Consider the following 17,032-nt stretch of genomic DNA (forward strand, 5'->3'; position numbering starts at 1 on the left):
AAAACACAAAATCTATATAAAAAAAAAACAATTCAAAATTACAGACAATTACTAAAATTTCAATTGTGTGCAATTTCTCCGCACATTTACATACTTAGTACTATCAACGTTTACTTCAAGCTACAAAACGCGTGAACCACCTAAAAAAACTTGACAGAAAAAAATAAAACTCATCGAAACCCACAACTCGCAACACTTAAACCAATTGCAATTATTAGAAATTTACAATTAAAAATTAAAGAAAAAATAGTGAATTAGCCGAAAATCCAAAATCATTCCATTTTAAACTATTGCAAAAAAAACTAGTTCTAACCTAACCTATAATAAACCACTTTGTTATAAACCTAACAACACACTAAACCCCAGCTGCTACACACAAATACAAATACAAATAATGGAGGGTTCTAATAGTCCACGCGAAATGCTACTGCTCAACGGGCATGCCGAGAGCGCCGCACATATATTGGGTCTCCCAAATGGCAATATCATCGGTGGTGGCCGCAGTTTGCCTGCAGACAATGTAAAATCCGATCACTTCAACGGCGATGATATATCAGCTAGCAGTTTTATGTCCATTCCACAATTCTATGCGGGTCGTAGTGTATTTATTACGGGCGGTACCGGCTTTATGGGAAAGGTGAGTACGAGAGAGATATTCAAAAATAATATTCCAACGAGTGAAAGCTTTGTATAGCAATGTGAAAGCGCATTTCATACTTCGGGCGCCAAGCTTTTTAAGCTTTTCAAGGCGTTGTCACACGATTGGGCATTTGTCCAAAATTTGGTGTAAATTGTATCCCAATCGTGTGAATACATAAATATTTTTCTTTATCCCAATCACGGAAAATAAATTGTGACACTTCCTTAAGCATATTATTTGGACGGCCATAGAGTAAAACGCTTTTGGTTTTAACATCCTCTAAAACCAATCGAAACTTGTTACATGAAAGTTTCTCATATCAGACGGGAAACATAGCCATCGAATTAAAATGCGTGGCATTTGAAATATTTACAGAACTGCATGAAATTCTTTTTGATAGGCATTAAAGTATTTATATCAAACCCAGTTACAAACAAGTAATTTTTAGCAAAACAAAACCGGCTTAAAAAAAATATATATATACATACATATATTTCATGATCCAATGATCGGATCTAAACCAGATTAGTAAGGGACCACCTCTGAGACACTACCTTTCCGATGCACAAAGAATTATATTATCGAAATCGGTTGACGTGGTCCAAAGTTATGCGGTAACATACATAAAAAAAATAACAAACAAAAAATATTCCGACCAACTGATAACCACCTCCTCTTTTGGAAGTCGGTTAAAAAAAGAAACACTGAAACATAAAATTCATAAACCATAATGAAGGTTAAAACACTAATGTTTGCAGATGGTAACAAAACTATAACAACTGAGAATTAAAGCTTTGAGTATCAGTTTGAAAGCTCTTGAAGCTTGATAAATAAAATTCGCGAAATGTGCTAGAATATAGATATAAAAAAAAAACAATATGGAAGCTTCTTAAAGGTTCAAGGTCGATAAATTCTGATTAAAAAGTTTAACATTTTGAAGAAACTTGTTTGGGCTTTATTAGATAGCAAGCTATACTTTCATAAAAAAATAATTAAAATTAAATAAACAAAAGAAAGAAAATAACATAAAAAAAAAGAAAAACAAAAAAAAGATGTGGCGTCCCTATTTAGTTTCGCGCCACTGTAAATACATACGTATGTAATGGACTACAGAAGCGCACGTGGCAAACACACTCTCTGCTCATCGCTGCTCTACATCTTTGTATGTATGTAGGTACTTCCGAAACCCTCCAATCTCTACATTCAGTGTTGGGTAATTACGAAATTCTTTACATAAAAATAAACTTCTAAATATTTAATGTACTCGCGTGCAATTGCTTAGTTTGGCATGTGGCAATATTTGTTTTCATTGCTTTGTTCACTCATTCATCCTCCCCATTGTTATCTATTTGTTTACATTAATTTGGGATTAGTATTTTTTTGACGACTAGAACGTTGGCGTAAACCACGACGCGGGACTATGAAACATTTTCAAATGCGGAAAAAATTAACAAATAGATACATAGTATGTACATAGACAAAAAAGTACAATAACTACTTAGATGAAAAAAATAATAAAAAAAAGTTAAAGAAATGATAAATGACACTGGGACATTTGTTGCACACGCTCTTTTGAATTCACTAAAGTTTCTATGCTGCTTTTAATTTAGGAAACAATAGCAACCGACGTTATTGTGTCGCATGACAATGCCAAAAATCAGGCAAATAGGGAAGATACATATCGTAAAAAGGGGGAAATGAGCATCGATTGAATCTAGTGTAGCCTCAAATACAAATATTACTATTCTTTCTTTAAAATTTTAAAGTTGTAGGGAAACCTCGATAAGAATGTACATATATATGTATGTCGATTTAAAAATGGTCCCCAACCTCAGCCGGCAGAGGGATTTTCACAGATACCCTACGCAGACGATTGCTCGGTATTGGGGGCCGTGTTGGGGCTCTTCGGTAAGGAGCATCCAGAAGCGGAGCCACCTATTAGGAACGTCAGAAGGCAGCTCTATAAACTTACGGACGAGATACAGACCTACCTTGCACAGTAGGGTGTTTTTTTTTGTAACTTTTTTTCCAAAAGTTTGCTAGACATGTTTTTATATAGAAAACACTTCCAGCAAAAAAAATGCCAAAAATAGAAGTGATTTTTAGCAACTTGAAGCTCGCACTTTATCATACTAAAATTTAATGAGCTACGAAACTGTATCCTCAAAATCCTTCCTGAGAATCTTAAAAAAAAGTAAAAAAAAAACCTCATCAGTTGAGAAATTTTTCTAAACTTTAAGATTTTTGGAGCGATCGTATATATTATCCGATCGGAAAACAGTTTAACACATTGACTGCCAAGGCACTTTCAGCAAATAAGATGTTCTGGGCCACAGCATTTTTTTTTTAAATCTCATCAGAGACGTCAAAATTGGAATTTAGGGTAGTGCTGGTAATATTTTCTGCTTAGAAACAGGCAGTTTTTAACTAATTAGTATGTCACACACATATGTTCGACGTGGCGCCTACCGACTTTTTTTTTAACTCAGGGCCATGGCGGACATATATGCACGACGAAAACATTGGCTAAACATCAAAATACATCGTCGTCATACAAGCTCTACTTCGTTTTGCAAAAACAAAACAATTGGGAGTATGTTGTTTTTGCAAACAAACACCAAACAACGTTATATGACGACAATGTATTTTGATGTTTGAATCCGTTATTTTTGCAAACAGAAACAAGTCAAAGCTTATTACATGCTCAGTAAACAAGAAGACTTGATCGCGTTATATTGGTTGATAATATTTGTGTTACGGAATGTCGAAAAGAAAATTTTTATCAGATACTGAGTTAGAAAAAATACTCGCAATTCCAGAAAGTGAAGAAGATGAAGATTATAGCTCTGATGACTCTGTAAAGGATCCTATGTATAATCCTACTGCATACTCTTCGGAAAGTGAAGAAGATGAGGAAGTCATAAATAATATAGAAGAAGTTCTTGAAAGCCTAGCACTAGAAGAGAATAGGGAAGAAAGCGATGAAGAACAAGAAAATCGGGTCGCAAGTGAACCCCAAATTATAAATGCTGTCTGGTCTGAATACGAAGGTCGTCATAAAACATTTACTTTTTCGGGAAAATCAGGCCTACAAGTAGATGTCCCACAAAGTGTCACCCCATTTGATGGTTTTCGTTTGTTTATTGACGATGAAATAATCAACCTCATCGTATTAGAAACAAATAGATACGCTGAGCAACAACTGATTGCAAAAGAATTGAAACGCGAAAGTCGAATGAAAAAATGGACTCCAACTAATAGCGATGAAATGAAAAAGTTCTTGGGACTTGTATTATGGATGGGTCTTGTTCGATGTGGGAGTATTCCATCATACTGGTCTACAAGTGAAATTTATAAGAACAATGTAGCGCCCAAGGTAATGCCGCGGAACCGTTTTGAGTTAATACTAGCAAATATACACTTCGCCAACAATGAAACCATTCCAAAAGGGGATAGGACTGGAAAAGTTCAACCACTTATAGATATGTTGCAAAAAAAATACCAAGAAACTTTATACCCAGATGAGGATTTTGTAATTGATGAGACTCTTGTGCCTTGGAGGGGTCGCTTAGTATTTCGACAGTATATTCCAAACAAAGCCAATAAGTATGGCATAAAATTATTCAAGCTATGTTCTACAGAAGGATATACATGGGCAAGTAAGACTTACTCAGGAAAGTCAGAGGTTTACGCAAGAAATCTTGGCCTGGGACGATCAGTTTGCGAAGAACTTTCGCAGGACTTACTAAATCAAGGTAGAACACTGTTCGTTGACAATTTCTATACAAGCTATGAGTTGGCACTTTCCTTTTTACGACAAAATACACACATTGTGGGTACACTAAGAGCAAACAAAAAATATATGCCCAAAGAAGTGTTTGATGCCAAATTGGAAAAAGGTCAGGTAATTCATAGAGAAGAGCAAAATGGAATTGTGGTACTGACATGGCGCGATGCTCGTGATGTACGGATTCTGTCAACAAAACACAGTCCAAGAATGGTAGAAGAAGCTCAAGATAATGGCGAACAAGCATTAGCTTCTGACCTTGACCAACCATCAACCTGTAACACCTCTGGCTCAAAACGTCGCTTGGCGAAGAAGAATAAGAAAAAGCCAATAGCCATACTTGCTTACAACAAAGGAAAAGCAGGGATTGATTTATTTATTTATTTATTTACTGTTCTTATGCTACTACTTTGAGGAAGGGCGTGAAGTTGTACCGCAAACTGGGTTTAGAATATCTGCTTGGACTATCAGTAGTAAATGCTTTTGTAGTGTACAAGAAAGCTACGAAAAAAAATAATGCACAAATACGATGGTTTAGAGAACAAATTACTTCATCACTTCTAAATTTGCAGAGGCCAGAAAAACATATGAAGCCAAAATCAGGCAATATTCATATTTTAAAAATAAAACTAAGTGCAAGTAATACAAAATTACGTCGAACATGTACTTTATGTTATTCCAGAATAAAACAAATGGAAGGAAGGGAGATCGCCAGAAAGAAGGCTAAATGAGTATACACGTATTGCCCGGATTGTCCCCAAGAGCCATTCATGTGTTTAGAATGTTTTGGGAATCTCCACAAACAAGTTTAATGGGTTCATTTGTATAACTACTTTGTAAAAATAATATGTAAAAAATTTTTTGTTACTGCAATAAAATGAATTTAATTTTTTTTTCAAATCCAATTTTTTCCAATTGTTTTTTGAGCTGCGCCGAAGCCACTATAACAGAAATTTCATGGGAAGCCATATATTTTATTATTGCAATAAAATCATATTTATCCTCAATCGTTGCTGTGTGACATGGCGAGAGAGAATAATAGTCTTGTCGGACATATGTGTCCGACGTGGCGTAAACCGCATAGTACAGTGTCACACATATATGGCCGACGTGGCAGTCAATGTGTTAACGCAGTTCAATGTGATCATGTTACGCAACTTGTCCGCACTATTCGAATTTCGAAATCGAAAAATTGATTTTGTTGCTGCAACCGATTGCTCATCGACTCCATCCGACCTTGTATGGGCAAGCAACTTTCACGGAAAATAGTCACCATCTTTACACCCATCGCAGAGAAAGAGCATCGGCTGCATCGAGCGTAGCTCTGACGCCATAAGGTCTGGCTACTGCAGCAAATTAAAATCGTATTAATCTGTACTCGACCCCAACATGTCAAACATAATCACATATATTCGGCTAGTGAAGGCATCCCTCGTGACTAGAGATGGGCTCGGGCCAAAAATTTCAACCCCGATCCCGCCCATGCCGAAATTAAATTTTTAAGTACCGAACCCGCCCATCTCGACGTTTTTTAGAACTGTACCGCGGGTAGCGCTGGTCCCGAAACCTATCACTAAGTTTAGTTCACATGTCTTTCAAATTAATTTTAAGTAATACAAAATCTGGCATCTTCCAATTATTATTATTTTTTGTGTGCCTTGCTGTTCGTTTTCGTATCAATAAAACAAAAAAGTGCTTCTTATTTCATGAAAAGTTTTTAAGGAAGATTTTCTGAATTGACTGAGGTTGTGGGTTTTATCGGGAGTGTCGGGAAAGCATTTTGATCCGGTCCCGCCCGCAAATTTTTTAAAGACCTTCCCGATACCGCTCATCGCGGCCATTTTGAAATCAGTGCCATGGGTCCCGATACCCGCGTCCATCTTTACTCGTGACACCGTATACCTCTTCACTTATCCCCTCCACTTAGCTAACACCCTTCGATCGATTCCGTCGGAACATAATGTTTCCTGGGACTACTGTTAGTTGAGTTTGTCGTGAACGATTGATAGACTAGCCGAGTTAGGAGGTGCTTGGTGGTGCGTAAGCGAACTGAAAACCTTGGACTCAGTGCGGAAAACTAGAGAATGTCTCAAGAGTGTACCTCCAAGTGTTACTTAGATTCGAAAAAGGCGTTGTCATCCTAATCGATGTCTACCATAAGTACCGTTAAGAACCAAACGTTCCAACACAATTCGGAAAAGCATATATACTTAAATATACATAAGTCTCGAAAATAACTCAGATACTGGAAATCAGTCCAGAGTCCACTTGATATATATGAAGGGAACACTTCTCAATGCTTTTGAATGGCAAAACCGGTGGCTTGTGTGATGAAAAAATAGCCATACTAATTTATTGGGACGAAGCTCATGTCCCTCGAGTCAACCAAGACGGGGTGAGAACAGTGTAATGTGGCTTAAAAACAATGGAGCCCCTGGAACCGACGGAATACCGGCTGAGCTGCTCAAAGCCGGCCGCGAAAAGCTGGGTGGGCGTATGGACTAACAGCTGGTACAGCAGAATTTCGGGCTAATAAAGAGATTCTCGGGTTGGGTTAAGCCTTCTCAACTTTCCATGTTCGGTTATACAGACCATGCTGTGTAAAAAACTGAAACGATTCAGGAGCAAGCTATCCTAACTAGATTTTCACAGCGACTGAAACAGTTGAAAAGACGCTAGATTAGCAAATCGACCCACAAAATTTGTTCGTCGAGTTTAAAGCCGCTTTTTATGTTTGGATTTCTCGCAATACTTATACGGCTATGAAGAGTGACGTTGCGCACAACTTTAAGCTGCGTCCAAGTCGGAAAGAACCTATCCGCATCGTTGCTGTCGGTAGACAATTTAGAAGCAGAAACGGATGATATTGCACAAATATGAGAAGTCTTTGAAGGTATTCGAGCGAGTTACATATTCTATGTACCCGCACCCAGGCTGAAAACTTTTGAGCTTGAATTGAGTAAAAAATTTGCATAAGGATAATAAAATAATTAGCCACAGTCGCCATAAAACCAACATCTGAGGCGCACATATTCCAACTAACTCAAATCCCAAATCTTATAATTCCATATTCTTACCAAAAACTCCTCAGCTGCTTAGCGCAAATCTATAATCTACTCATGTGTGATGCCAGTAAAAGCATTTAAAACAAATCGACACCTTCGACGGAAACGGATGCTAGTACGGATGTGGTGCACCCACAAGCAGGATATCTCTATTTACTCAACACATAAGCGCTTGAGTGCAACGGCATGAACTATTTAGTACCAATCACCGTGGATGGGTGAACCTTTAGTACGCAATCTCCTTACAAGTATATGATGATACTAATATTTGTTGTTTGCTATACTATAGGACGAAGCAGTGTGATACAGCAGCTTGGAAGCAGGCTAGTATGGGGTTTTATGACAGTGCAACTAATACTTATAAAAATAATGAGCGCTATAAAAACGACAAACATTGAGGGGCAACATGCGATTAAGTTAAAATATTCAAGTAAGCAAGGATATACTCATATTTGACATGAGTGGAGTGACTTTTTTATGGTCTCAGTATGCAACGCATTCAAGATGGCGACAACGATTGTGTGGGTTTGCGTGTCTAAGCGGCTATTCCAACCCGCTACTACTTTGTACTCGCGTTCATTTTATTTTAACCTTTAAGTTTGTACTTTTTTTCGTACCACCAGCCTGGACGTGGGGTATCACAGGCTTCCAAATCTGCGGGACATTGACAGCAATTTCTAGTAAATTTTATAACAAAGACTTTAAGGGTAATATGAGTAAATATGTACATTAGCAAACATCACTCCTATACAAAAGAACTCGGTACTGTTTTCCATTGGAATTATAAAATCTATTATATTTTATTATGTATTTAATGTTCGGATCCGCCCGAACTTAGACTTCCTTACTTGTTTTTATTATTTTGATGCAAATTTTATAAGTTGAAACTTTTTTGTCTTCTTTAAGAAAACTATTTTTATTTATAAAAACTGCGTTTTTGGAGGTATTTTCAAATCGGTCCAGCTCACGCAAATCTTAATATTTTTCCGAAATATTTTGGTGCAAGTGTTAAAAAATAATAGATTTTATAATTCCAATTAAAAAACAGTGCCGATTTTTTTTTTTTGTATGGGAGAGTGATGCAGTCTAATGAACATATTATCTTAATGAAAGTATTGAATTTTCATATAAATCTTTTTTTGTAAGCAACCGAAAAATATTATCAAAAATAACAAACATTTTCAGTGTTCTTTGACATGAGAGGAAAAAGTCTGTGAGACCCCTTATCCACGGTTAAAGGTTAACATACATATGCTACTACGTCACTTACATCGCCCCATTCTACCACACACACGCACACATATGAGTGTATATTCTCAATGCCGCCAATAATGTGTGAAACAGTGGGAAAGTGAAAGATGCCTAGATGGCGACAACGACAAGTATTTGGAATGTAGCAAAGAGAGTCCTGTGTCCTGCGTTCCTGCCAGTGCCAAAAAGGGGTTGCTACTTAAATATATATAGCCTGAGCTGGCTAAATATCCCTATGTCCTTTGAGTATTAACTACACCACCTGCATAGTCACCTCTCCTGCTGATCCAGGTCTTTTAGCAGCAATTAGTGTATTGTTTATGACATTTAAAATCGATTTGGGTTTTATCGTTCAAATTACAATTATGTATTCACCTCATTACTTTTGAGTTGATAATCATGTATTGCATGTAAAGTGCGAAAAGCTCACTGAGTCAACTAGTAAAAGAGTTGATGAAAAAGTTTAAAAGAGTTGGGGGGGGGGTAAGTGTAAAGGCTGCATGTGTACTAGAAACGTAGCACTTTCGTGCTTCAGTGTGCACACATACCAGTGCATATGTAGTATATATTTAGGCGTTAGCTCATTGTGTGGCGCTCATATGAGCCATATACTCTACATTCACTTGCACGGTAATTGTGTTTAATTGCTCTTGTTTTCGTTGTTGTAGTCATCGTGCGGGATTTCGTTGGTAGTTTTTTTTTTTTGTTTTTAATATGTTTCTTTCATTCTTTAGCATTTCTGACATTTTAATGACCTCGCCTGGCAGCTGCTAGTCAGCTACTGTCGCCACCGTTTAGTAGAATTATTGTTTTAATTTTTGCTAGCAGCGGTGATATGTGAGGATTTAGAATGTGTTCATACATACATACGAGTAAAGTCAATCCAATGTATGTATGTACGTATACATGACATGCATGCCAGCGCGCATTGCTCCCGATGATCTCAGCACCTAAGGCGCTTGGTGATTTGAATGTTCGACGCTTCAAAAAATGCGGTGCGAATGGTTTAAGGTACATACAGACTTACGTTTTTTAGCATATCCTTGGGAGACTAAGTTCTGCAGATTTAAGCAATTTTATAAGAGTCAAAGATTTAAGTTTTTATTGGTGATAACAGAAAAAACCATAAACTCAAATGTGTCTCAAAACTAATAAATTTAGTTAGACAACATTTTAATTATCGTTTTCCCAAGTAGGCTTTAAAATTTATCTTCACTTCAAATACATTTTTTGGGCCAAAATTTTAAAAATAAACAAAGAATGGTTTACTGCCCTTAATGTAGTTCTAAGAAGAGTTTAGGTATTTTTAATTTATCGTTGAAAGATATTAAAAATGCGTTCTTTCAAACCCAGCTCTCAGAACTAATTTATAATATAATATTTTTTTTTTTAACTAAGCAAATATTCTGTTTTCTTTTGCCAGGTTCTTGTTGAAAAATTATTACGTTCATGTCCAGATATAAAAAATATTTATCTACTAATACGACCAAAACGAGGACAAGAAGTCTCAGCGCGTCTGAATGAGCTGCTTAATGCACCGGTAAGTAAAAATACATCAGTTTAGTGCAAATGAAAATGTATCCAAAATTTTAACTTAAAAAATTTTAATTTTTTTTCAATTGAATGAAGAATAAATCAATTATGTATACATGTATGTAATTGAAAAATATACATTATTCCTAAAATATGGTTCGTAATACATAGATAAATTTCGGATTTTTATACAAACAGCGAGCCAAAAAAATATGTACCACATGACTATAAGCAAAATGTATAAATTTGTGCAAAATTATCGTATGTTACATTTTTACGAAATTCACTTTTTGATGCAACTTTGTTTTACAACCATTCCATTCGACGAAATTCTCTCATTTCGTTGTTTATACTTTTAAAGTTTGCGTTTTTTATTAACCGTTGAAATGTACTTACGAGCATAGAATTGCATATTAATATATAGATACATATAAAATGGCATCGATTGTATTATTTCATGCCAAGTATTTAATTCTTCTTTGATGCTGAAAGTTGCTCATACGCCCCGGCATTTACATTTGCGGAAATTTTAATAGTGCATACATATATGTACATATAAAATACCCAATTTAACAGCAGGAATAGTAAAACTTAAAAAATTCAAAGTGAAATTTTATTTAAAATCTCGTTTCCTTTCTCATCCTCTAAAGCTTTTCGAGACATTGCGAAGGGAGAAACCAAAGGAATTGGGTAAAGTGATTCCTATATCCGGTGATATAACATCCGAGGAATTGGGCATCTGCGAAAATGATCAGGTAATTACAAGCATTTTAAGTTAGATAAACTAGCAATTTTTCTATAATTACAAGCTGTAAAAATTTGGAATTAGTAATTACCTATTATAATTATAAAATTTATTATAATCTAAGACTTTCGCCAAAATGTTACGGAAAAATTCTAAGATTTTCGTGTGCTAGCCCCCAAAAATCGAATTATGTATATTACTGCAATTTATAAAATTTTTATTTTTATTTACCGTTTTTGCTTATTTCTGTCACCTGAGGTGGTTTTGTAGAAAAAATATATGTATTTAGAAACTAACTTTATTAAAAAAAAATCAATTTTGTGACTTTCAAATGTGTCCAGCTCACGTAAATCTTAATATTTTTTCAGAAATATTTTGGCAGAGGTATTAAAATATGAAAAATTTTATAATTCCGCTGGAAAAAACATACCGATTTTTTATTTTATTTTTTGAGAGTGATGCACCGTTATGTGCACATGCCGCTCGAAATTCTGTATGCATCAAAATTAACATCATTTATTTGCAGGCGCTACTCTGTCGCACAGTATCCATTGTATTTCATTCAGCTGCCACTGTCAAATTCGATGAAAAGCTCAAATTATCTGTCACAATCAATATGCTTGGGACAAAGCGTTTGGTTGAGTTGTGCCATCGCATGATGTCCTTAGATGTAAGTATAGGAAATTAAATGAAAAAAATTGAAATTCAAAGATTTACGAGATGATTTACATACATACATTCATATAAACAAATATCTTCAGAGATAAAAAAAACGTATTTTTATTTAAGGCTTCATTTTAATAGTTGCGATTATAACTTTTCCAGGCACTTATACACGTCTCCACTGCCTATTGCAATTGCGATAGAACCGAGGTATCAGAGGTTATATATGCACCACCCTATAATCCCGATGATATTATTTCACTGATCAATTGGCTTCCTGAGGATATGCTCGATCAGGTAATTTTAAAAAAAAAAATACATATAATAAATAAAAGAAAAAAAAAAATGAAATAAAAATACAAAAAAGGTAGGCTCGCGCAGTTATATGTATGTAGCTGTTTGGATTCCTAAACTGCTAAAAAATTATCACTAGCGCCTTTGTGTGATTCTACTCGTACTTTATTCATCAGCCAACAAATTTCCTTCATTCCATTTTCAGCTGACACCATCGCTGATTGGTAAACGCCCAAATACGTATACATTTACGAAAGCCTTAGCGGAGCATATGTTACTCAAAGAAGCTGGTAATCTGCCTGTTGCCATTGTGCGGCCATCGATTGGTGAGTGTACATAGCATTTTATGCTTACTTTATATTTTGTTGTATGTGTTTTAACTAAATTCTCTCTTCGTCCTTCATCTTCTTCCTGCAGTGATTGCCAGCTTGAATGAACCCTTCGCCGGTTGGGTTGACAATTTTAATGGTCCAACTGGTTTGGTAGCAGCCGTCGGTAAAGGTCTATTCCGTACAATAATGTGTGAAAAGAATTATGTTGCCGACATGGTACCTGTCGATATTGTGATTAATTTAATGATTGCCGCAGCATGGCGTACAGCGACGAGAAAATCCGATAATTTGGCGATATATAATTGTTGTACCGGACAACGACATCCCATACAATGGGGTGAATTTGTGAAATATGCCATGAAACATGTGCGAAAACATCCATTGGGTGAGTCCAAAGAAAAATATATATACATACCTATTTCTCGATTGCAGGCCGCGGTAAGACAATACACCGATTATGCACAACCAGAAATATAATCCCATAGGCTCTCTAGCGTCCTTTTCTCGTCGAGTAGCATTCCTGGAAATGAGGTTGCTGATCAGTTAGCCAGGGTAGGTTGCACGTTGGCCTCAACCAAGGACCAGAAATCGTGTTAAAAGACGCGCACGGCGTACGGCTGTTGGACTCAAAGGGCTCGTATAAAACCTAAAATAAAAAAACACAACCTTTTAGAAACCCCAAAAACTGACGTTGCGAGTCTAGTAGCAGTTCTTACTGCACACTGATAGAATAGTATCCACGCCACAAGAGCGACCAGAACTGGCTAATAGAAAAAAGTTGTTTTGCACCATGAAAATGGTTGCGAAGTTTTAATACATCCACTGTATAGCCCGGACCTTGCACCGCCAGACTTCCAGTTGTTTCGGTAAAAAAAAACTCTCTTAATGCTAAAAAATTTACCTACCGAAGAGCGATTGGAAAGCACTTGACCAAGTTTTTCACCGATAAGCCACAGAAGTTCTACACCGATGGAATTATGAAGCTACCTAAAAAATTGCTAAGGCCATAGATATCAGTGGCTAATATGTACTTCATTAAAATTGATTTTGAATTAAGATTTTTTTTCAATAGGGAAATTTTTTTTCCAATAGAGTAATTTTTTTAATAAAGATTTTTTTTCAATTAATAAATTTGTGTTAATATAGTAAGTTTTTTTAGTACAAACCTTTTTTTTGTTAATTTTCCCAAAAATCCGCGTTGACTTTTTATATGACCAAATATTTTGGTTATTTTCACATTTTTTATATCTTTTTTGCTTAATTCTCCAGTTTCATTAGTTTCTTCTTTCAACCAAAAAATTGCAAAAGCCATGTACTTTACTTATGTACTTGATTAAAATGGATTTTAAATTAAGTTTTTTTTAAATTTACCTAAAAATCCGGCCTTTTTATATTACCCAATATTTTTGTTATTTTCACCAAATATTTCCTCCTTTTTGTTGCTTAGTTCTACAGTTTCATTAATTACTTTCCGCTGTAATATCCTGTTTAAACCTTCCATTCTATTTCTAATCTACAGAGGGCTGCCTGTGGTATCCGACCGGTGTGTTACGCATGAATCGTCCATTGAATGCAGCACATGGCTTCCTCGTACACTACTTACCGGCCTATATATTGGATATCGTTGCGCGACTAATGGGCAAGAAGCCATTGTAAGTACATTCATACATCCATGCGTTCGGAAAGACAGACATGCATATATTTAAAGCAAATACACTTACTTTTGTAAATGGAAACAATTTTATGCGTTTACCACCTCTTCGTTTTCTCCTGCTTAACTATTTACCCACTCCCGATGCTTGCATATACTTACATTCATACTTACGAATGCGACATTTTTTTTCTTTTTAATTCTTTAACTTTTTGCACGAATTCCCTTAGCATGGCAAATATCCAAAATAAAATTGCCAAAGCTGTGGGTTGTTTGGAATACTTTGCCACGCACCAGTGGCGATTCAAGGATGACAATGTGCACGCACTACTCAATGCGCTGAGCCAGAAGGATCGCGAAACGTTTGTGTTCGATGTACGCACCATTGACTGGGAGAACTATGTGGAACGTTATGTATTGGGCTATAGGGAATTCTTATTTAAGCAACGTCCAGAATCGCTACCTGCGTGTCGAAAGCGTATGATGCGGTAAGTCTATTAAGTGAAATGGAAAAATTAAATAACTGTGCTACTCCTTAACTTGTGCGATTTTCTTGTCATTCACAATAGATTATACTATCTGCATCAGCTGACCAAAGTCGTCGCGGTGATGTGCACTTGGCGCTTCCTAATGGCGCATTCGAAGCGTCTGAATGCATTGTGGACAGCATTTTTACAGAATGTATTCAAGTTAATACGATTAATACCATTTTTGTAATATTCGATGGAGGAGAAAAATTGATTGGAGGGTGAAGCAAATACTTTGCTGGTATAGTTGCATAAATAATTGAATTACTTGTATTAAAACAATAAGAAAAAAATTATAATTAATACAACTTATACATATATAAATACATAAATATATTTTTTGTTATTGTGTTTCTATATTTTATGGCAGTTAAGTTTAAAATTAACTTAAATATTTTCAATTATTATTTTTGTATTGTAATAAAATTGTAATCGAACGAAGCTGAAAAATATAAATAAAAATAAAAATCAATTAACAAAAAATTATGTCGAAGAGTTATTAGTAGTAAAAAGTAAAATATGTATTTAATATATGAAACAGCTATAATAACAAGTAATGCGTAGACATATTAGTGCGTGAAATTAAGTGGAAAACAAAAATTAAATATAAAAACAAATTACCGATTGCAATTACGCTATTGCATATATAGTATAGCGAAAAATTAAGATATGTGGTACCAAATAAAGGAACAAATATATTATAAAAATATTCGAACAACCGATTTTTGTATAAATTTATGAGATGCATGTCAGCTACTACTTTTTGTATTCAAACCTTCTTTTCATTCCCAGTGTTTAGGCTACAAATTTACTAAATTTTACTACAAAAAATTCTACTAAACATTAAAACATAGAAATTAACAGAAAATTGTATTTATAGTAGTGTACGATGTTTTTTGTTTGCAAATTAAAGCCAGCAAATAAGCAAAATGCAAAAAAAAAGAATGAGTTTTTGCCTTTAGGAATTATTTAATTTTTTTGTCATGCAAAGCAACAAAAGCAATTTTATTGGAATATAATATAATTAGGTGAATGAAGAAAAAATACTATTAAGTATGAAAACATAAACATACATACATAGGTACATACATTAACATATACATACATACATACTTGAGAAATATTTGCAATAAAGACACTAGCATGTGAAATAAAATAGTTTAAATTATAATAAAATGAAATTGTAGTTTAAATAAACACAAATTGAAGTAAAAAGCAGAAAAAAACTTATAAACATTAAATTTAAACAACATTAAAGCGCATGAGTAATAAATAAAGACCATTTAAAGCCGAATAGCGTTAGTAGTTTTACAAAGTAAATAAAATTTAAAATTTGGTTAAAAAGTATTTGAAATAATAAAAAGCTGGAGAAGCAAAAAATAAGATGAAGAAAATACTAAAAGCTGAAAGGAAAAAGTGTAAAAGCATAACTACTACATAAACTGAAACGCATAGTAAGCATAAATTAAAAACAATTACAAAAAAATAAATAGCAGCATGTCTTATTATGAACGAAAAATAATAATAAAAATATATAGAAATGCAGAAATTTTAAGAAAGCATTAAGTTTACATACATGAAGTAACATGTGCAGTCAGCGTCAGTTTACAAGTATAAGTAGACAAAGAAAAAAAAATTACATAAGCAAAGTATATAAAAAAAAAAACAATACAAAACAAATAAAATGCTTGTTATAAATTACTTTACATTAAAAAAGAAAAGTGAACACAAAAAATGTAATAGCGAACTAAATTTATGCATTAAAATTATGAGAATAAAAATTAAAAAGTATGAAATAAAATAAAAAAGTGAAAAAAATATGATCTTTCTATTGCTTGCACTGTCGCTCAGTGGTGCCAAACTGGAATTTACTGTTGAAAATAGTCCATAGCCTACATTTTTCAACCAGCAAAAAATAAAAAATATAAAAAATCTACGCGAATTCTTAGCCACCTGGACAAAAGATAATCAGTCGGATGTTACTTTCGGCAGGTTTCGGGGAATCGCAAATAAAGTCTGGAATGCAATTTCTCAAAAACTTGAAGATAGATTTTCTGCAAAGTGTCGGAGGATGTTACTGGTCCGCGCAGTTCTTAAATTATTTTATTTGTATTGTACATTGTTAACTCTCTTTAGTAAAACTTTGTCGTGTGCGACAATTTTGCAACCACTGTATAGCCTACGATAAAATGTGATAACAATTTGTACTAAATTAACGATAACTTTTAGTCAATATCTCGTAAAAAAATTACCGGCAAGCCAGGCAAAAACCATTTTCGGTGGCCACTCTATAAGCTGCCGCGGAAACATTTTTTTTTTAATTTTCCGCTTCCTGCCCCTAAGCATAGGCTACATTTCCGTGCACCGAAGTTTTGTCTACAGATTTCCGGCAGGCCGGCAAAAATCAATTTCAGTGGCCTACTCGACAATTTCTACCAGGCGAGCAGAAATGGGCAGCAAGCTGCCGCGGAAACATTTTTTTGAATTTTCTGCTTCTTGCCCCTAAGCATAGGCTACATTTCCGTGCACGGAAGTTTTATCCAA

At 34.8% G+C, this 17,032-nt stretch overlaps 1 protein-coding gene across 1 annotated transcript; it reads left to right on the top strand.

The window, feature by feature from the left end:
- Window positions 1–2: 2 nt before the first annotated feature.
- Window positions 3–14,828, top strand: LOC118744774 (putative fatty acyl-CoA reductase CG5065). Its single transcript, XM_036478086.1, has 10 exons — window positions 3–637; window positions 10,167–10,283; window positions 10,927–11,031; window positions 11,548–11,691; window positions 11,847–11,981; window positions 12,184–12,304; window positions 12,396–12,695; window positions 13,830–13,962; window positions 14,192–14,449; window positions 14,531–14,828. The coding sequence occupies exons 1-10, from the start codon at window positions 395–397 to the stop codon at window positions 14,676–14,678; spliced, it is 1,704 nt and encodes a 567-aa protein (XP_036333979.1). The 5' UTR covers window positions 3–394; the 3' UTR covers window positions 14,679–14,828.
- Window positions 14,829–17,032: the final 2,204 nt, after the last annotated feature.

The sequence above is a fragment of the Rhagoletis pomonella genome, unplaced genomic scaffold (genome assembly GCF_013731165.1).
Source record: "Rhagoletis pomonella isolate Grant_MI unplaced genomic scaffold, Rhpom_1.0 Rhpom_scaffold_00008, whole genome shotgun sequence".
NCBI lineage: Eukaryota > Metazoa > Arthropoda > Insecta > Diptera > Tephritidae > Rhagoletis > Rhagoletis pomonella.